Here is a 21,997-nt window from a genome sequence, read left to right as displayed (position 1 = left end):
TCAACAAAACCAAAAGTTGGTTCTTTGAAAAAAATCAATAAAATTCACAAACCTTTAGCTAGACTGACAAAGAAAAAAGGAGAGAGGACATAAATAACTAAAGTCAGAAATGAAAAGGGGCATTATTACCAACCCTGCTGTAATAAAAAAAAAAAAGAATATAATGAACAGCTGTATGGCAATAAATTAGATAACCTAGATAAAATGGACAAACTCTGAGAAACACAAACTCCCTACACTGACTCAAGTAGAAGATCTCAACTAACCAATTACTAGTAAAGAGACTGAATCAGTAATCAAAACTTCCCAAGAAAACCCAGGACCAGATGGCTTCACAAGGGAATTTTACCAAACAGTACAAGAAAACTTAGCCCCAATTCTGCTCAAACTCTTCCACAAATTGAAGAAGAGGGAACACTCCCTAATACATTCTGCAAGACCAACATCACCTTCACATCAAAGCCAGATAAAGATACCATAAGAAAAGAAAATTATAGACTAAGATCTCTTACAAATACAGAAGCAAAAATCCTCAAAAAAATGCTAGCAAACCAAATTCAACAGCACATTAAAAGAATTATGCATCATGATCAAGTGGGATTTATCCCAGACTTGCAAGGGTGGGTCAACATAAGAAAACCCATTAATGTAACACACCACATTAATAAAGTGAAGGAAAAAAACAGCATGATCATTTCAATTGATGCAAAAAAGGCATTTGACAAAATCCAGCACCACTTCTTGATAAAAACACTTAAAACACTAGGAATAGAAGGAAACTTCCTCAACATGATAAAGGGCATATATGAAAACCCCACAGCTAAGATTCTAATTAATGGCAAAAGACTGAAAGCTTTCCCTCTAAGATCAAGAAGAAGACAAGGATGCTGTCCTAGTTTGCTAATGCTGCAGAATGCAAAACACCAGAGATGGATTGGCTTTTATAAAACGGGGATTTATTTCGCTACACAGTTACAGTCTTAAGGCCACAAAGCGTCCAAGGCAACACATCAGCAATCGGGTACCCTCACCGGAGGATGGCCAATGGCCTCCGGAAAACCTCTGTTAGCTAGGAAGGCAGCTGGCATCTGCTCCAAAGCTCCGGCCTCAAAACGGCTTTCTCCCAGGACGTTCCTCTCTAGCAAGCTTGCTCCTCTTCAAAACATCACTCCCAGCTGCACTCTCTTTCTTCCCCCCAAGTCAGCTCATTTATATAGCTCCACTGATCAAGGCCCACCCCGAATGGGCGGGGCCACACCTCCATGGGAACATCTCATCAAAATTATCTCCCACAGCTGGGTGGGGCACACTCCAAGCAAATCTAACCAACACCAAAACTTCTGCCCCACACAAGACTATAAAGATAATGGCATTTGGGGGACACAATACACTCAAACTGGCACAGATGCCCACTGTCACCACTGTTATTCAACATTGACCTGGCAGTTCTTGCCAGAGCAATTGGGCAAGAAAAAGAAATAAAAGACATCTGAATTGGAAAGGAAGAAGTACAACTTTCCCCATTTGCAGATGACATGATCCTATATATAGAAAATCCTGGAAAATCCACAACAAAGCTCCTGGAGCTAATAAATGAATTCAACAAAGTGGTGGGGTACAAGATAAACACCCCAAATCAGTAGTATTTCTATACACAAGAAATGAACAATTGGAAGAAGAAATCAAGAAAAAAATTCCATTTACAGTAACTAAAAGAAGGAAAAACCTAGGAATAAATCTAACCAAGAATATAAAGGACTTGTACACAGATAGCTATAACACATTGCTAAAAGAAATCAAAGAAGACCTGAACAAATGGAAGGACATTCCATGTTCATGTATTGGAAAACTTAATATTGTTAAGATATCAATTCTACACAAAGCGATTTATACATTCAATGCAATCCCAATCAAATTCCAACAGCCTTTCTTTGCAGAAATGGAAAAGCCACTCATCAAATTTATATGGAGGGAGTGGGGCAAGATGGCGGCATAGAGAGGAGTGGAAGCTAAGTAGTCCCCCTGGAACAACTACAAAAAACCAGAAACAACTAGTAAATAATCCAGAATATCTGCGGGGGGACAAACGAGACCATCCACTCATCATATATCAGCCTGAATTCGGAGGAATGCCCGAGAACACTGCATAAAATCTGTAAGTAAAACCTGCGGATCCAAGTCGTGAGACCCCCTCCCCCATAGCCCGAGCTACAAAGCCTCATGGTGCCAGAGAGAAGCTCTGTCCCAGCAAGCAAATATAGCTCAGCTGAGCTCCAACTGGGGTTTTAGGTAGCGAGTGTGAACTGCTCACTACAGGTACGCATCCCCCAAAAACAGACAGAGGCTTTGGGTGATGACTGACCTTGGAGAGCTGGAGGGTCACCTTGGACTGGGTCTGAAGGGGACTATCTGTTTCTTTTTCAGCTCAGTGGAGAAAGCCCCAGTCATTTCCAGTTCCCAGGGCTTTGACTTGGGGAAAGGTGGAGACAGCACAAGCAGAGAGGGAGACCATTGAAATGCTAATAACCTCCACCTGGGGGGTCTGTCTTCTCTAGGAGGAAAGGGGTGGGGCCCTTTCCATTCAGAACCAGACCCCAGAGCCTGGGGGAACACGGCCATACCTCCTCACACCAGTCAAGAATTATAGGCTAACAGGCGTCACCTGCTGGGCAGAAAAGCACAGTGACCTGAGGCATCAAAGGGTGGAGCAATTTTCTAAGACACACCCTCAGGGAAACCAGATACTGACTATTTCTTCCCTCTGGGACCTGAGCCTGTTCTGGTCTGGGAAAACCTGATTTGGATAACCAAGGAAACTATGCCTAGACAACAGAAAATTACAACCTACACTAAGAAAAACAAAGTTATGGCCAGTCAAAGGAACAAACGTACACTTCAACTGAGATACAGGAATTTAAACAACTAATGCTAAACCAAATCAAAAAGTTTAGAGAAGATATTGCAAAAGAGATAGAGGCTGTAAAGAAAACACTGGGTATGTATACGGCAGAAATCAAAAGTTCAAAAAAACAACTAGTAGAATCTATGGAAATGAAGGGTGCAACACAGGAGATGAAAGACACAATGGAAACATACAACAGCAGATCTCAAGAGGCAGAAGAAAACACTCAGGAAATGGAGAACAAAATACCTGAAAGCCTACACACAAAGGAGCAGATGGAGAAAAGAATGAAAAAATATGAGCAATGTCTCCGGGAACTCAAGGATGAAATAAAGTACAATAATGTATGTATCATTGGTGTCCCAGAAGGAGAAGAGAAGGGAAAGGGGGCAGAAGCAATAATAGAGGAAATAATTAATGAAAATTTCCCATCTCTTATGAAAGACATAAAATTACAGATCCAAGAAGCGCAGCATACTCCAAACAGAAGAGATCTGAATAGGCCTACGCCAAGACACTTAATAATCAGATTATCAAATGTCAAAGACAAAGAGAGAATCCTGAAAGCAGCAAGAGAAAAGCGATCCATTACATACAAAGGAAGCGTAATAAGACTATGTGCGGATCTCTCAGCAGAAACCAGGGAGGCAAGAAGGAAGTGGTGTGATATATTTAAGATACTGAAGGAGAAAAACCACCAACCAAGAATCCTATATCCAGCAAAGCTGTCCTTCAAATATGAGGGAGAGCTCAAAATATTTTCTGACAAACAGACAATGAGAGACTTTGTGAACAAGACACCTGCCCTACAGGAAATACTAAAGGGAGCACTACAGGGTGATAGAAGACAGGAGTGTGTGAGACACAAGAAAGGAGGAAAGATAAAAGACTGGGACTGTGTAACTTGGTGAAATCTAGAGTATTCAACAATTGTGATACAATATACAAATATGTTCTTTTACGAGGGAGAACAAGCAAATGTCAACCTTGCAAGGTGTTAAAAATGGGGAGTCATTGGGGGAGGGATGCAATCAGCATAAACTAGAGACTGTAACTAATAGAATCATTTGTATTATGCTTCCTTTAATGTAACAAAGGTGATATACCAAGGTGAATGCAGATAAGAGGGGGGGTAGGGGAGGCGAGTTAGACACTTGACATTGGTGGTATTGTCTGATTCTTTATTCTACTTTGATTTAAGGTTATTTTTCCTTTCGCTGCTTCCTAGCTGTCTTTTTTTTTTTTTTTTCCTTTTTCTTTTGCCTCTCTACCTTCTTTGACTCCCCCTCCTGCCTTGTGGAAGAAATGTAGATGCCCTTATATAGATAGTGGTGAAGGTGGTGAACACATAAATGTATGATCATGCAGAGAACCATCGATTATTTACTTGGGATGGAATGTATGGTGAGTGAACAAAACCATATTAAAAAAAAAGTGGGTTGATGACAAAACCTCGAGGGCAATATATTGAGTGAAATAAGCCAGACACATAAGGACAATTATTGCAGGGTCTCACTGATAGGAACTAATTATAATATGTAAACTCATAGACACAAAATATAAGGTACCAAGATATAGGACGAGTCTTAAGAATGGGGAGTGGTTGCTTAGTATGTGCAGAATGTTCAATTAGGATGAACTTAAATGTTTGGAAATGAACAGGGGTGTCGGTAGCAAGATGTGAGAATAACTAACAGCGCCGAATGGTGTGTGAATGAGGTGGAAAGGGGAAGCTCAGAGTCATATATGTCACCAGAAGGAAAGTTGGAGGTCAAAAGATGGGAATGTATAAAACTGAATCCTATGGTGGGCAATGTCCATGATCAACTGTACAAATACTAGAAATCGCTTCCATGAACCAGAACAAATGTATGACAATACAATTAGAAGTTAATAATAGAGGGGCATATAGGGAAGAACTATATACCTATTACAAACTATATACTACAGTTAGTAGTATTTCAACATTTTTTCATAAACAGTAACAAATGTACTATATCAATACTATGAGTCAACAATTGAGGGGGGTTGGTTAGGGATAGGGGAAGATTAGAGTTTCCTTTTCTTTTTTTCTTTTTTCATCTTTCACTTTATTTCTTGTCTGGAGTAATGAAAAGTTTCTAAAAATTGAACAAAAATTAAGTGTGGTGATGGATGCACAGCTGTATGAGGGTACCAGGGGCAAGTGATTGTACACTTTGGATCTTTGGATAATTGTATGGTATCTGAACAATCTCAATAAAAATGAAAAAAAAAAAAAAATTTATATGGAGGGGTAAGGGGCCCCAAAGAGCCAAAGCCATCTTGAAAAAGAAGAATGAAGTTGGAGCACTCACACTTCCTGATCTTAAAACTTACTACACAGCCACGGTAATAAAACAGCATGATACTGACACAAGGACAGACATACAGACTAATGGAATCAAACTGAGAGCTCAGAAATCAAACCTCACATTTGTGGCCAACTGAGTCTTGACAAGGGGGCAAAGACCACTCAATTGGGAAAGAATGGTCTCTTCAGCAAATGGTGCTGGGAAAACTTGATCTCCATTTGCAAAAAAGAGGAGGACCGACCCCTACCTCACACCATACACAAAAATTAACTCAAAATAGATCAAAGACCTAAATATAGAGCTGAAACTACAAAGTCCTAGAAGAAGACATAGGGAAACATCTTCAGGAGCTTATGTTAGGCAATGATTTCTTAGACTTTACACCCGAAGCATAAGCGACAAAAGAAAAAATAGATAAATGGGATCTCATCAAGATTGAAAACTTTTGTGCCCCAAAGGACTTTATCATGAAAGTAAAAAAAAGAAAATGTTTGGAAACCATATATCCAATAAAAGTTTGATATCTAGACTATAGAAAGAGATCCTTCAACTTAACAACAAAAATAAAAACAACCCAATTAAAAAATGGGCAATAGACTTCATACATCTCTCCAAAGATATGCAAATGGCCAGAAAACACATCATAAGATGCTCAACATCATTAGCTATCAGACACATGCAAATCAAAACCACAATGAGATACCATTTCACACCCAGTGGAATGGCTGCTGTTAAAAAAATTGGAAAATTACAAGTATTGGAGAGGATGTGGAAAAATAGAAACATTCATTCATTGTTGGTGGCAATGTAAAATGAGGCAGCCACTTCGAAGGCAGTTTTGATGGTTCCTCAGAAAGTTACATATAGAATTACAAAATGACCTGACAGTCCCACTTCAAGGTATCAACTCAAAAGAATTCAAAGCAGGGACTCAAACAAATATCTACACTGATGTTCATGACAGCATATTCACCATTAACAAAAGATGGAAACAATCCAAATGTCCATCAGCCGATGAATGGATAAACAAAAGGTAGTATATAGTTACAGTGGAATATTATTCAGATGTTAAAAGGAATGAAATTTTGAAGCATGCAACAACATGGATGAACCTGGAAGACATCATGTTGAGTGAAATAAGCCAGATATAAAAGTACAAATATTATCTCACTGATATGAAATAATTAGAATAAGCAAACTCATAGAGTCAGAATCTGGAATATAGGTTATAGGGGACGGGGTGGGGATAGGGAATGGGAAGTTAAGGCTTAAAATGTACAGGGTTCCTATTGTTAATAATAGAAATGTCTTGATAATGAATGGTGGGTGATAGTAGTACAACATTGTAAACATGATTAACAACACTGAAATCTATATCCGAATGTGGTGAAAAGGGGTAATGTTAGATTGTGTATATGGTAACAGAATGAAATTTTTTTTTAAATCCATGGCATTACACTACACAAACAGTGAGCTGTAAGTTAAACCATGGACTATACTTAGTAGTACAGTTATTAAAATGTGCTTTCATCAGTTGTAACAAATGTTACACACCAATGCAAGGTGTTAATAATAGGGAGATATATGGAAATCCTGTATTTTATGCATGATTGTTCTGTAAACCCAGAACTTCTCTAATAAAGAAAAATATATATGCAGGACCCTAGATAATAAGAAAATTATAGAACTTTACTAAGAGACCTTTAAAAAACACTGCAGTCAGTGAACAGACATACCGCGTTCCTGCAACAGAATATATTTTTCTTCTTATTGCTGCCGTTTTCCGGCCTTTCTTATACAATTGCCTCCTAAGGTGTATTTTTCTTTTCGGACTCATGGTCACCCACTTCTGTGATGTTCTTTACCTACTCTGACTCTTCACCTTCTGCTATACTAGTGACATATGGTTTTCATTTGGAAATTAGCAAAGTTACATTTTCATTTTCATCATGTCATACCCCCTTAAAATCTTCCAAGAGGCAGCCTGTTACCTTCAGGGTTGCAGCTCAACTCTTAATCAGCATGATCTTCACTCCTCTCTACTCTTACTCCTCCTGTTTTGAAATTTGTCATCCCCATGTGGCTTCTCTCGCTCTCCTTCAGTTTTGCCTGCGTGAAGCTCTACTGCCTTTCAAAGTCCAGGACAGGCTCTCCTCTTTCTGCTCTCCTTCTCTCCCTCCTTCTCTCCTTCTGTAAATATTTGAGGGCCAACAACGTGCCAGGGGATGCGTAGTGGATTAAAGCAAATTACCGTATACATAGATGCCAAATAAATACTGAATGAACCAAGAGTGAATTAATTCTTTTTTAATGTATTGCTCAACTCTCTCCTTATTTTGCATAAACTCCCTCCCATGGTCACTTCCTGTTGTAAGCCGGTTGAGTAAATAAAATGTTTCCATCTTTAACCCATAATTTAATACACTGCAACATAATAACTGGGCTGCTTTTTCAAGATTTCAAATCGACTGCTACTGATGTTTTTCGTCTCTACATCTTTCTACCTATTTCTGTTGCTCATTTTCGCTAAAGAGGCCACATGTTATACAGACAATTAGAGGAGATTGAACTGGTTTCCCAAGGGCAAAAGCAGTTATCCACGATATTGAGAGAAAAAAGTATAATGATAAATAGGAAATAGGAAACTTGTCAATCCAGTAAATCTCTTAATGGGTCAGTAGGAATTCCTTGTTATATTAACAGCCATGCGAAATCATTTGCGGTAAATTACCTTACCAGTGGCATGTGTAAACATTTTAATAAAATGGAGGGGATTGATAAAGAATATAAATTATGTTTTCTAGATTACACATCTATTCAAAACCTGGTGTTTTCATTATAATATTTTTTCTCTAAAATCTGAATTTACAGGGCCGTTATTATTGAAGACATTTTACAACAAATCTTATTTGATCTACCAGTAAGTTTTTATTATAAACCCCTTATTGATGGGGTTCTTTTCTCTACTATCTTTGGGTCTACTGTAGCATCTAGTCCAGTACTTTGCACATAGGAAATGTGGAAATACTTGTTTAATGAATTCATTCAGTTGCTTTCCCACATTCCTTATTAATGCTGTCATGATGTATATATGTAGTAGTATTTAGAAATTAATCGGTCATATTGATAGATAAATTTCTATTCAGATTTTCAAGAGTGCTTTATTATATGCTTTAAAGAAATTGATGTTAGTGCAATTTCTATTTCTATTTAATTTCCTATTTCTAATTAGTGTGTGAACTCTTAAAACTTAGAAATACCTACTTTCCGGTACAGAAGTGAAAATGAAATAATTAAAAGTAGGGCCTGTATAGAATTCTATCCTGTTAGTTTAGTTGTTTTTCACTACCCTAGAAGAACACAGCTTTTAAAAATCATAATGAAGAAGATTGACTCTCTTCAGATTTTACATTAAGTAAAAAGCCTTTTTATTTGCATTATTTTATTAGAATGAAATATTCTGATTTTGAATAACAAAGAAATATAACATTTTGAGAAACCATTTTTTCTATAGTGTGGATAATTTGAATTCTGCATTTTAATGAAAAAATTTGCATTTTAGTCTCAGATGAAAGGAAATTCAGAAGGACACGGGGATGAAATGTATGACTGTGGGGGCTTGCAAGTTATGGATAAAGCTTCCCCTCAGATAGCTATGGGCAGAGATGGAGCCTGGCGGCCCCTGCCCTCCTGTGTGCCCATGCACCCCGGTGCTGGAGGGGATGAGGCAGAGGGCCAGCCTCAGCAGGCAGCCTTCCAGAAACCCACACGAGGTTCAGAAGTTAAAGAGGTGCACCAGGGGAATTATTATTATTATTTCAGTTTCCTTAGAGCCAGAGCATTTAGTTCTCCATTTATTCTTTACTTCGCTGCCTAAAACCCTTTCTTCTCTCAGTCACCACCCCCCCCCCAAACAAAAAAAACAAAACCAAGAACAAGAAAAACCACAATAACAACCACCACCACCCCTCTTCTGACTCAAGGCTCCTCCTGTAGCCTCAGCTTAGATAGCGCTTTCCCTCATTTGGGTTGAGTGGCTCCTACAGACTTTCACTGGACCTCCAGTTCCTCCGTCCTTGGCTGATCACTTTGTGTCACAGTCGTCGGTTTCCTTATCCAGTGGTCTGCAGTGGGGTCCTCAGAGAGCTGCTGGGCAGAGGCAGCGTTCGGTCCGCACTTGCTCAATGAATGAATGAATGCGCGAACATGTGTGTGTGTACAGTGTCTTAAATGGCCTCGTATTGCAGAAGAATAATTGACAGCTCCTGGGACAGAACAGAAACAATATCTGTAACCCTAAAAACTTCCATATAACCTGTTGCCATTCCCCAACTCTATGCTCTCCCTCCCTCTCTGCAGCCTTTTATCTCCTGTGTGTCCGTGCACAACAGTAATCTTGCCAGAAAGAAAAAATGTCTCCTACACAGATTCATTCATTCATTGAACAAGCAATTATTAAAGGTTTACCATACACAAAACACAAAGATTACAGTCATACATGAGTGTTTTCAGAAAACAGAAACACTGTTTTCCAGTGTGCTTCTGCACGTTTTTTAGCTTCATAAAGCAAGGGAGCCTGATTCATTGTGCGAGTGTGGTAATATGCTCAGTCTGATGTCTGAAAGCTTTTGCTCCATTTGTTCTCTTTAGAACAGATTCTGTTTTGTTTTATCTTTACTTACTTTTTTTGACTGTATGGGTTAATCTGTAAACCACCTCAACCCATTTAGAACTCAACAGGGTGCAAATTTCAAATAAAATAAATAAAATATAAATATTATGATTCACCACAGCTTAAATGATTAATAAAATTTTCTTACATCTTTAAGTAGGAATTCTAAAAACTGGCTTATGTAGAATAGATATCAGGAAGCATGTAAACTTTTGATTTAGACAGGTGTAGGTAGGGCTAGTGTTTTTGTTTCAAAATAATTCGGTCATGTTTCTTCTTTCTTAGTTGTCCTCCCAATTCGCATTTTTCCTACCACATACCAACCTCCAGATTTGAAACCTAGAGATAAATAAAAATGTGAAAATACAACACAAAATATTTTCCGTTATATAAATGGCACACTGATCGCTTCTCTTTTCTTCTCAAGAAAGGAAGAGAATTCAGCCTTAAGAGTTGTATTTGAATTCTGCTGAATTTTGAATTTTGCTTTAGGCAACAACAAAAAAATTCCTATGCAAAAATTACTCTGAAAGAAATCGATCTTTACTTATATGGAAAAGCCCAGTTAAGATGATTGGCATCCATAGGCTCTAGACCAGAGGTTCTCACTCCTGGCTGCACATTAGAAGGTCCATTGGGTGGTTATAATGGGTTCTGGGTTACCTTTGTATTGAGAATCTGAAGGAAATTATGAAGCTCCTCCCCAGTGTATATATACACAAAGGCTGCATTTATGGACGTATTGTGGACACTGCTTCCCCAGTCATCTGTGGACCTTGGTTTAAAGACCCTGTGTAATAAAGGATTTAGCCTTGCCCAAAGAGAGGTCTGGCCTTCATTCCCAGTTCCTGGGAGATAATTTAAGCTCTTGGATTGGCCTGCCTGATGAAAGTGTCTTTGTGTACCTGGGGGGTTTGGGCCATGCCAGAGGGTAACATTGTGACTTAGGATGGGGTTTGGTCCATGCGTATCAGCTGGACCGCTAGAGGGACTGGAGACTGAGGGCAGCCATGTGGGTGGCCAGCCAGGTCTACACAGCTGGAGCCCCAATAAAAGCTCTGGACGTCAAGATTCAGGCAGGCTCTCCCAGTTGGCAACATTCCGTGCTTATCATCACACATTGTTGCTGGAAAAATAACGCTGTCCTTAACTGCACTGGGAGAGGACAGCTGAAACTCCTTGCTTGGAAGCCCCTGGAGTCTGCCCTATGCACCTCACCCCCCTGGCTGGTTTTAATCTGTACCCTGACCCTGTAATAAACCACAATCATGAGTATAACAGCTTTCAGTGAGTTCTGAGTCCTTCCAGTGGATTATCACACCAGAGCGCACTCCCAGACTCTGCAGTTGATGGCAGAAGTCAAGGTGACCTTGTGGATCGTTCCCGAACTTCACCGTGATGCTGGGTCGGCACTTTGGGAACCAGAGTTGCAAAGATGGGTCCAGCAGTCTGCATCTTAGCAAGGCCCCCGCGGTTTTGATGCCTGCTGAAGTTTGAGAACCACTGTCCTACAGGAGAAGCTGTAATTTAATAGAATGCTTTTGACTCAATTGAGGTTTGAGAAAAAAAGAACAACAAAAACAAAGCAGCCGTTATCTTTTTTTTTTATCTTTTGTAAAACCACTCCTATGACATTGAAGCATTTTTTCATTGGAGATACATATTATATTCTTCTTATAGTCAAGTACTAGCAATTCCATCTCCCCTGGTGAACTGGTAAATTGCCAGTGGGAGCTGTGCACCTTATATTGTTGCCCTTTTCACCTTCATTGCTAGGGAGGAGTATAGCTCACTGCCATGCCTGGTTTTTGCAATTGGATAAACCTCTTTCTCTGGTATAACAGTCTGCCCCTTCCCCCCATTTTATGATGTTTGTTCTTGTAGTGAAACTGCTCTTCTCACTGTGTTAGCTCCTATGAGAAAGCAAGGGTTATCACATTCCATAGAAATGATGGTTCTCCTGTTGCAACAAGCAAAGCTTCCTCTCTGTGTGGCCGTGCTGGTGGAGAACTTTCAAAATGGTGCAGCCATGATCCCTGTGGCAAATATAACATGAACACATTTTGAAGATTTTGTTTAACTCATTTGTGTAACTGATGTAAGATTTTACAACTAGCCTAAAGGAACCAAAGAACAGACACTTAGAGGCAATCAAGGATACTGAAGTGAATTTACTTATAGGTGCAAAACTGGTAAAATCGATGGGGCATAAAATGTAATGTTTGGAATTATCTCCTGAGGGAGCATCAATTGCATTTCCCAGGAAAACACTCATTTGCTCCTTTTATGGATGAGGACCGTTTGCATTTTTGTCAGTTTTCTATAATGTACAGAGTTGTAAATAGTCCAGTCCAGGAGAGTGAAGGGCACAGAGCCCTGGAGAATTGGGTAAGCATTGGGGTCCCCAAGACGATGCCCGACGTTCACCAAAAGGGCACCCTGCTTCTCTCAGCTGACTTCCGAGTCGGCAGACAGCCAGGTCACAGGCACACGGGCGGGTCCTCGGGAGACCGAAATGGGGAACGAGGGTCTTCCATCTGAGGGGAAGGAGCTACCCTGCCCTTATCCTTCTCCTCTGTCCTGAGCCTGGCCTCTGAGGAGTCTTTGTAGGATGGGAGGGAAGGGTAGCTTTTGTCACGAGGAGGCAGGATGTGCTGGGAGGGATCCCTCGCTTTGTTTGACAAGCTAAAGAAGGAGAGGCTTCATTGCAAAACAAATTATTTATTTTCACGTCATTTTGCTTTGTTTTCTATCTTTGGGTCAACACTTATTTTTAGCAAAGTCATCTCTTATTGTCTTTCAGGCTGGCCGTGATAGGTACTATGGGACCTTAAGAAAGAGCCCTGTGTCCACACTCACTCACAGAATTAAAGGGGAAGCATGTCCCCAGAGGGCGGTGGGTGGTGGTGATAATGAGTGAGGACCCCAGGGAGCGTGGGAGGCCCCGATCCTTCCTGACCAGGAATTTACTGTGCCTGGTGCCAACTTTCAGGAATCTGGAGCTTCTCTGTAGTTCAGTGAAATGCCTTTTTTACCTTATTTTTATTATTATTATTGTAAGCTTTAAATTTATAGAACTAGATTGGGTTTAATTAATTAATGGGAAATATTATTTGCATTAATTTTAGTCAGTCTTTTTACAGTTCTGTATCCTTGGAGTTTTAGCCCTTTTTTGTGTTTACTGGTTAATTTATAATTATGAATTTAGGAAACTTTGCTGATTTGGTGTCCTTGACATTTGTTCGTTATTGTACTAAATTCTGAGCAAATAAAAAGCTGGGCTGAACAGCGCTGAGCAAGGATTCAGGAAACATGATTTGTGGATACCTTGTGCTGGGCGCATAAATTTATTTCTCTGATTCATCTCTCCATGATAGTTGACACTAGCATAGGGAAAGGCCCAGCACTGGAAAAAATATACCTAGAGGAGCCCAGGGTAAATTAATAGAATCATCTTTGTGTCCCAGGGTATAACAGAGTACACCTGCAGGATTAGGTAATAATGACTGTCAGATTTCCTTTTATTAGGCACTATTTTTAGTGGACAGATGCAACAGATTCAGGTTCTGGCTTCAGCTCTGCTCCTGTAGTGTGGACATGAGAAACAGTTCATCTTTAAAATCTTAATCTATAAATTCATTCTTTGAGCCAATATATACTGAGTTGTGTTTATGTTCTAAAAAGACATGGCTGTGCCCTCATAGAGATGGAGACACAGGTATTAATAAATAATTATAGACAAGTGTTCTAGGTTCTTTGGAACAGGGTCTCTGTAGGATCCATTTGGGACCAAGGAGGGGTTGGCCAGGGCAGTGGGAGGTGGTTAGGAATGACTTCACGGAGGGTGTGATGGTCAACTGATTCCAAATGAATCTCTGGAGTTGGGGGTGGAAGGGAGGGGAGAAGAGAGGCTTTTCCATTGCGGGGATCAGTCAGAAGACAAGAGCACTAGAAGGGAAGCTAGAGGATAAAACGTAGGACTGTATAACATGGCGAAACCCGTTGTGGACGATGACTGTTGATAATTGAACAAATATAAGAAAGTTCTTACATAACCTGGGACAAAGTACATCACTATCAAAAGGTGTTAATATTAGGGTGGTCCATGGGAAAAAATACAGTTCATGCAAACTAAGGACTATAGTTCACAGTGACATTGTAATATTCTTTCTTCAGTTGTAACAAAGGTATGATCCCAAAGTTAAGTATCAGTAAAAGGGAGGAATAAGAAGTATGGGATTTTTTTTTTTTCAGAGCAATGAGAATGTTCTCAAATTGTGGTGTTGAATGCATAACTCTGTGATTATACTGAGAGCCATTTATTGTACACTTTGGATGGATTGTATGCTGTGTGAATCAAACTGTTAAAAAAAATTAAAAAGTCAAGCACCCAGGGGTAGGCAGGGCATGGCCACATTTGGGCGTGTGAGCCTTGTGCAGGGAGAAAGGAGGAAGCAGGCAACAAGCAAACCTTAAGAGTCTTGTCTGGTTTTTAACACTAACATAAAAAAGTTTGACCACAAGGTGTCTAGTGCTCTATCTTGGATTCTGATCTGAAAATATTATTAGTGTGACCCTAAGGAATTCTGATTAATTTAAGTGGTTCTTATATTGATAGTGAATGACCGCCAAGTAATTAGATTAACCAAGACTGGTTACTCCCACTTGCAGCTTTCAACCTTTCATACCCTTTAGAGGGTGGAGGAGTGAGTGCAAGTTACCTTCGTTCACAGTCTCTCCCTCACTACTTCATCCTTCATCTCAGAGCCTACGGTGTTTCTTTTCTTTTCCTTTTCTTGTAGAAAATTTCAAACATACAAAAACTAAACATACAGAAAGTAAGCTTGCATTACTCAACTTCAACAGTTATTTACATTCTTGTTTCATTTATTCCTCTATTTACTTCCCACCTCTCTTCCAATTATTAATAGCATTATTATTATTTTTACTGTTTTTAGGTAAAATTTACTTACATCGAAGTGAACAAATCTTGGGACATTTTTGACAACCAGGAGTCACTGTGTAATCCACACACCACCACATATAAAACATTCGCATCTTCCCTGAAGTCTCTCCCCCACACCACCCCCACCTCTATCTGAAAAACAAACATAGGTAACACCGCTGTAATTATTTTCACCTTAGATAGCTTTGCCTGTTTTAGAATTTCATCTAAAGGTAAATCTGCAGTATGTACTCTCATTTCTGGCCTCTTTCGTTCAACTTAATGTCTGAGATTTCACCCATGTTGTGCATTTCAGTGGCCCCTTCCTTTTTATTGCTGAGTAGCATTCTGTTCTGTGAACTCACTGTCATTTGTCTCTCTCTTCTCTTGTCCATGGGCATGTTAATTATTTCCAGCTTTGGGCCATTGTGAATAAAGTGGCCATGAACATTTTTGTGTACATCCTTTTGTGAACATATGTCTTCATTTCTTTTAGATAAATATCTAGGAGTAGAGTTGCTGGGTCAAAAGATAGGTATAACTTTATAGGAAACAGCCAGTTTTCCAAAGTGACTGTATCATAGTACATCTCTGCCAGCCACGCACAAGGGTCACAGCTGCTCCACGTCCTTGCCAACATTTGGTATTGTCAGTCTTCTCCATTTTAGCCAGTCCAGTGGATATACACTGGTATCTCGTTGTTTTTATTTGAATTTCCACTGTGTGGCATTTTGTGTCTGTGTGTGTAAATTGTTAAAGGCTTTTGCCCATTTTTAAATTGGACTGTCTTTTTATTGAGTTCAAGAGGTTCTTTATACATTCTGGATACAACTTCTTTGTCAGATTTATGTTTTGTGAATATTTTCTCCCACTCTGTAGGCTTGCTTATTCATTTTCTTAACTATCTTTTGATGATCAGAAGGTTTATATTTGATGAAGACTAATTTATCAAAAATTTCATAGTTATTGCTTTCTTTGACCTAATCTTTACTTCCCTCCAAATTGAGAAGATATTCTCCTAGGTTTTCTTCTAAAACGTTTTGTACTTTCAGCGTTTATATTTAGGTCTGTGATCCATTTTGAGTTAATTTTTGTGTATGGTATGAAGTCGAGGTCAAGGTTCATTGTTTTTCCATATGGATAGCCAATTATTCTAGCAACATTTGTTGAAAACACTTTCCTTTCCCCATCAAATGGTTTTGGCACTTTTGACAAAAGCCAGTTGTCCAAGTCAGGTGATGTAAGAACTCCAGCTTTGTTCTTTTTTAAGATACTTTTGGCTATTCCAGGTCCCCTGTATTTCCACATGAATTTTAAAGGCACTTTGTCAGTTTCTGTAAAAAGGCCTGCTGGGATTAGGAATCATTTATAAACTGTTTTGGGGAGCACAGGCATCTTAACAATATCAAATCTTCCAATCCATGAACCTGTACTTCCCCAGTTATTTAGGCTTTCTTTAATTTCTCCCAGGAGTGCTTTGTAGTTTTTAGTGGAAGTTGTGTGTATCTTTTGTTAAATTTATTACATGTTGTTACTTGATGCTATTGTAAATGATGTTTTAAAATGTCATTTTCTGATTGCTGCTGCTGGTATATGGAAACGCACTTGACTTTCCTTATTAACCTCTGCCCTGAGACTGTTGCAGCACTGCATTTCCTTTGTAAAACAGTTCCTTCCCTTCATGCTTTCATTCACATGTGTTTCAGATGTGAATGCCTGGTCTTCCAAGTCTGCCTCCTGGCATCTCTTATTTCAAGAGGGCCAGTGCGGTGCCCGGTTTGGCCACGTCTCCTGACACTGTGCCCATGTGTTCAAGTAGGCCCACTCAGGGCATCTCGAGGAGAGCAGCTGTCATGTCCAGTCCGGAAAGAGCAGAGGGCAGAGCTGTCCTTGATCTTCATCGCTGTCCCCACGAGGCCTGTTTGCAGCATGGGACTGTATCTTTCCAATGTTTATTTCTGGAATTAGGGAATCAGGTAGCTCAGGGGGATAGGAATCCATGTAGGCAAATTCACCTCATTGAAGATGATTGCTGAAATGTATTTTTAAGTAGACCTTTTATCACAAATGTATCCCTATGTTCTCCCTGTTTAAAGGTAGGTTTACTATGGGATGCTCTATTACACTCTCGATGATGTAGGCTTTTGCTGCCAGTTTTGAGCATGTGCATCTGTAACTATGCTTCCTCTTGCTTCGTTTTTGTTTTGTAGGTGGTTGACTGTGCTTGGGATGAAACGATCAAGGTGTACGACCCTGCTAGCCTTGCTGTCCCTGCTTGAAAGACACTGCCGTAGTCCAAAACTAAGGGTGTGGCTGAAGGACGCTGTAACGGGATAAATGAATTGTTGATCACATAGATTTTAGGCTTTTATGTGCTATCCAGATTGCAAGTTTTTAAAATTTACCCCAGAATCATTTTTTGAGGCAGCTGATTGAGACTTTGGTTCACCATTAAAGCCTGGTACATAAGGCAATTTTTCTTAAAATCCTAAGGAATAACTGCTGTTATGGTATAGCCTGTAATACCTATTAAAATGGAATTCCCGTATCGTGTAATAGATAAAATATGAGAGATCAGTAGATTATATTGATGGTGATATATTGCATCTTTGTGATTTGTAATATAAAATATAATTGCTGCCGTTGATAAAATGAAAAACTGCATCTCTTGATCTTTTATCACTGTATGACATCCCCACAAGATGACTTTATCTAACATACTGTATATAAGAATATGATACGCTATGTAATATTGCTATTGTATGGTTCAGGAATAGGTTTATTTGTGCATTTATTCAGCAGTTACTTGAGCATCTACTATGTGCCTGATGCATAGAATGAATGAGATTCTCTCAAGGGCTGGTGCCACACCACAGAATATGGATGTTGTGAGCAGAGTTTTTAATATTTATTCAAATCTTTAATGTATTGTACCCATGACCCTCTGTTCTCCCTCTTCCTGCTTCTCAGATATCAAATTTTCACAAACTGTGCACTGAGCAAAAAGTCAAAGGTCCTACTACAGTTTCTAGCAATTACCCTTGAAATTTGCCCTAATTAATGCTGTAAACCCTCCTGCTACCTCCTTATGTCTCCTTGAAAAATCTCTAGGTGCTGATGGACTATAAAAAGTAGCATAGAAGAGAAAAATTAGTAAAGCAACTTAGCATAACATTTATTTTCAGATAAAATTAAAATGTTATTAAATGAAAAATTGTAATTGATTTTTCAATAAGGTTTTGAGAATATTTAAAGAGCAAAATCAACATGTAGTAATCAGAGGAATAAATAAATTAAAATATATGTATATTGTCTTACCTTACATATTTCTTTGTTTATTTATTCCAGTAAAAGGTTAAGGCAGCTTACTAAATACAGAAACAAGACAGCGTAGGTCAAAAGGTGGAACACAGGAGAATGCAGTGGAGCCAGGAGTGGGGCTGGAACACGTGTACCACAAGTCATAAAAATCTGCTGCAGGTTGGGCCAAAGTCCTGCTGTTCAGGTTTCTCGCAGCTTAACGGGACAGCTGGCCGGCTACCCCGCTCGGTGCCCGCAGCCTGAGGGCAAGGACTGCGCCCCAGGCCTGGCACATAGACGGTGCTCAGTAAATGCTTGTTGACTGAATGAGTGATCTCAGGGTGAGTTTGCTCCTCAGATCAGTCAATGCCCCATAAAGAGGACGCTCTGCTTCACCTGAGTGTATGGTAATGAACAGGTGCTGGTTGGAGTTGTCACAGCCGTGAGGTCCAAGAGCTGTGTCTTGTTGCTTCCTCGGTGGGAGCCAAGGGTATCATGCAAGAGTGTGAGAAGTCAACACTGGCTCGCAGTGCATGAATGCATGTTCTCCACACCAGAGAATTAACAATGGACCTTTTAGCATACCCAACCCTGATCCTATTTACAGTGAATCATACATTTTCCTCCTAGAATGCAAGGGGTTTTATTAATAAAACAACTACACATGTATCTTTTGAAACAAATACATGTGATATAAAAACCAACATCTCCCTCAATTTCTTCCGTTTCAGTCAGGGATGTCAGAGGTGTTTAGAACACTGGCTGCACAATCCTTACCCCAGCTCCATGGAGTCTGCAAGTCTGAAATGTGTGGGTGACCCGGATCGAGTTGGTTTCCCGAGTTGAATTGGAAAACCAGGAGAAAGGGAGCTGGATTTCCTCCTGAAAGAGAATCCCTGGGCGTTTCCAGTTCCTGGTAGCTGACAAGCTAAGCAGCTCCTGGGCTTCAGAGGACAACCTGTTATCCCCCTTGGGGTAGGAGAATCAGCATTTGTGTCCCAGCCACTGAGCCCTGAGTCAGCCTCCCCAGGCCCCTGCCGTGGTGACAGAACAGCCCAGAGGGAAGGGAGGAGAGGGCCTTGCCGGCACTGAGCATCTTCCATGAGCCAGATGCCCAGTGAGAGGCTTGGTAGATGTTAGCCTTTTTCATCTCTCTAATGTCGCTGCAAGGTGCCCTCCTGGTTTTCCAGACAAGATGACCAAGGCCCTCAGGAGTCACGATAGCCAGGAAGTCACAGAGCTGGAACTTGAAGTCTGGTAGGATTGAAGCCAAACCCATGTAATGGCCACATGGCCTCGCGTTCAGAATACCAGAACTTACTCGTGAGAAACAGTCAAGATTTTAAACTCCTTGGTGATTAGATCCTGACCATTCCCGAGAGAACTGACAGAATGGAGAGTCTGAATCTGGAGAGCTAAGAAGCTGCCCCGGCCCTGGGGTGGCCCACACAGGTCCATCCCCGCAAGGGAGGGCCAGGCCGTGGGCAGCTCCTAACTCTATATCCTCGCTGTAATCCTGCTCTTCCAGAAATGAGCTCTCATTAATTTCTTACTTAGCAAGCCTCTCCCCGCATGAGCTAATCCAGTTAATGGATTTCACTTCCATAAATGCACCCATCCTCCCAAGCCTGCTTTCCAGCCTTCCTCCCGTGGGCCTCACACAGGGTTTCGCTCCCATTTTGTTCCAGTCAGCCTCATCATGCCCACGAAACCTGCTCCTCCTCCTGCACCTGCCTTTCATCCAGCGCTCCAGCTACAGACCCGAGCGTCACCCTGCTCCTTCCCTTCTCCCTCCTCTCCACGCCACCCACATTCAGTAGGTCTTGCCGACCTGTCCCTTGACCCCCCCAGGTGCATCTGCATTCTGTCTCTTCCCCTGAACCCCCCACCGCCCACCCGAGCGAACCCCCCACCTCCCGCCTGAGCAAACCATTGTGTGTGTTTCTCTGGTTTTCAGCAGCTTCCTGAGTGGCATGTCAGGTTCCGGTCCAGCGTCCTCAGAGCCACCTCCTCGGCACAGCTGCCAGAGACTGACCTCACACGCCCTGTGATTACATCAATTTCGGTGTAAAACCTTCCTCTGCTGAGAGGACTGCCTCCAGGAAAGAGTTCACACTCCCGGGCCAGGCAGCCAGGGTCCTTCGGGGGTCAGCTCCTGCCTTATTCCGCTGCCTTCCGTCTCTGCTCTCTGCCCTGCACTTGGTGCTCCAGCAGCACCAGCCTGCTCGCCAGCTCCCCGGGGAAATAACGCAGGTTTTCATCTCTCTATCCATGCTCAAGCCAGTCCATGTGCCTGGATTGCCCTGATCTTGGCAAATCCTTACCCATCATTTACAAGTCACTTCCCCACAGGACATGACTAAAGAAAGAGATTGACAGCACACAAAATTTAAAATAGCACAACATGCCATTTGCAAAGTTAAAAGACAAGCTATTGGGAGGATATATTTGCAAAATCTGTAACATGATTAACACCCCAGTAAACATCTCACAGAAGTAGAAATGCAAATGCTTAATACACTTCAAAATGATGCTCAGACAGACTTTGTCTCACGGATGATAAGGAAATGCAAATTAAAGTGAGATCCCACTTTTTGTCTTATTAGTTTGGTAAAAAATTTAAATATCAGTAATATCCAGTATTGGTCAAAGTGAGGGCACTGCTATACACCTTTTCAGAAGGCAGTTTGGTAATGAATCAAGATTTAGAAGTACCTTTTTACCCAGCAGTTTCACTTTTAGGATTCCCTGCCCCTCCCCAAAACAGTACTTTTAGAAATGGGTAAAAATAAATGTCCAAGAACATTCATTAAAACCTTTTTTGGCAATAACCTAAATTCCTAAAGGCTATACTTTAAAATAGTCCTTTAAAAGAAAGAGAGCTGTGTGTCCTGACATTGAACTCACCCCATTGTTCTTGATATGTGTATTAGTTACCTATTGCTGCATAACAAATCACACCAAACTTAGCAGCTTAAAAGAACAAATGTTTATTATCTTTCAGTTTCTATGAGTCAGGAATCTGGGAATGGCACAGCTGGGGGTTCTGACTCTGGGTCTCTCATGAGGTTGCTGTCAGCCTGTCTGCGGGGGCTGCTGTCTTTTCAGACTAAACTGGGGCCACATCCATGGTTTGGGGCAGGCCTCACTTTCTCACGATACAGGACTCTCTCCAGGCTGAGTGTCCCCAAAACACAGCCTCTGGCTTCCCCCAGACTAAGTGATCTGAGAGAGAGAAATCCAAGAAGAAAGCCTCTGTCTCTTATAATCTAACATCAGAGTCAACGTACCATCACTTCTCCATGTTCTATCTACTGTCCACACGCACCGAGGACAGTGTGGGTGGGCTAACACAGGAGTGAGGACCAGAGGCAGGAAACCAATGGGGAGCCATCTTGGAGGCTGGCTGCCATGATATACTGTTAAAAATAGCATATTACAGACAAATGTGTATGGAATCCTAATTTTGCTTAAAAACAGAGGTGGAGGGAGGTGTATGTGTGTATAAACGAATAAACACACACACACACACACAGAGGAGCCTGAAAAGTTCCAACCAAACTCTCCATAGTAGCAAGCACTGCCTGATGAGGTGGGTGGGTGTGTGAGTGGGGGTGGGGATAATGAAGATACCATGTCCACAGTTATTTGTCAAGTGTGTTCTCCTTTTATATACTATGCCAGTGGTACTTTTACAATTAAAAATAATAAAGATGGGTAAAATTTTCCCTAAAGTCTTTATTTCCTCCTCCAGGAAGCCGCCTCTGATTTCCTCTCAAGCTGATTTAATTGCCCTCTTCTTTGCATCCCTGTCTCCCATTTCCTGCCACATGACCCCAGTATTT

General features: G+C 40.8%; 1 protein-coding gene across 2 annotated transcripts in view; it reads left to right on the top strand.

Moving 5' to 3' along the window:
* PEX7 (peroxisomal biogenesis factor 7) overlaps positions 1–21,733 on the top strand; it is a 103,013-nt gene extending 81,280 nt beyond the window's left edge. Inside the window, exons 10-11 of one of the 2 annotated variants that reach the window (XR_005217921.1) lie at positions 17,063–19,127; positions 20,110–21,733. Coding sequence is in view for 1 of the 2 variants with exons in the window: in XM_037843421.1 (XP_037699349.1) it covers positions 17,063–17,131 (69 nt within the window). In the remaining variant the exon portion in view is untranslated. Of the gene's footprint in view, positions 1–17,062; positions 19,954–20,109 lie in introns of those variants that run through there. The other variant, XM_037843421.1, reaches the window with a different exon arrangement.
* The last annotated feature ends 264 nt before the right edge of the window (positions 21,734–21,997 follow it).

The sequence above is a fragment of the Choloepus didactylus genome, chromosome 7, assembly GCF_015220235.1.
Source record: "Choloepus didactylus isolate mChoDid1 chromosome 7, mChoDid1.pri, whole genome shotgun sequence".
Lineage (NCBI taxonomy): Eukaryota > Metazoa > Chordata > Mammalia > Pilosa > Megalonychidae > Choloepus > Choloepus didactylus.
This window is presented reverse-complemented; position numbering and strand designations above follow the sequence as displayed.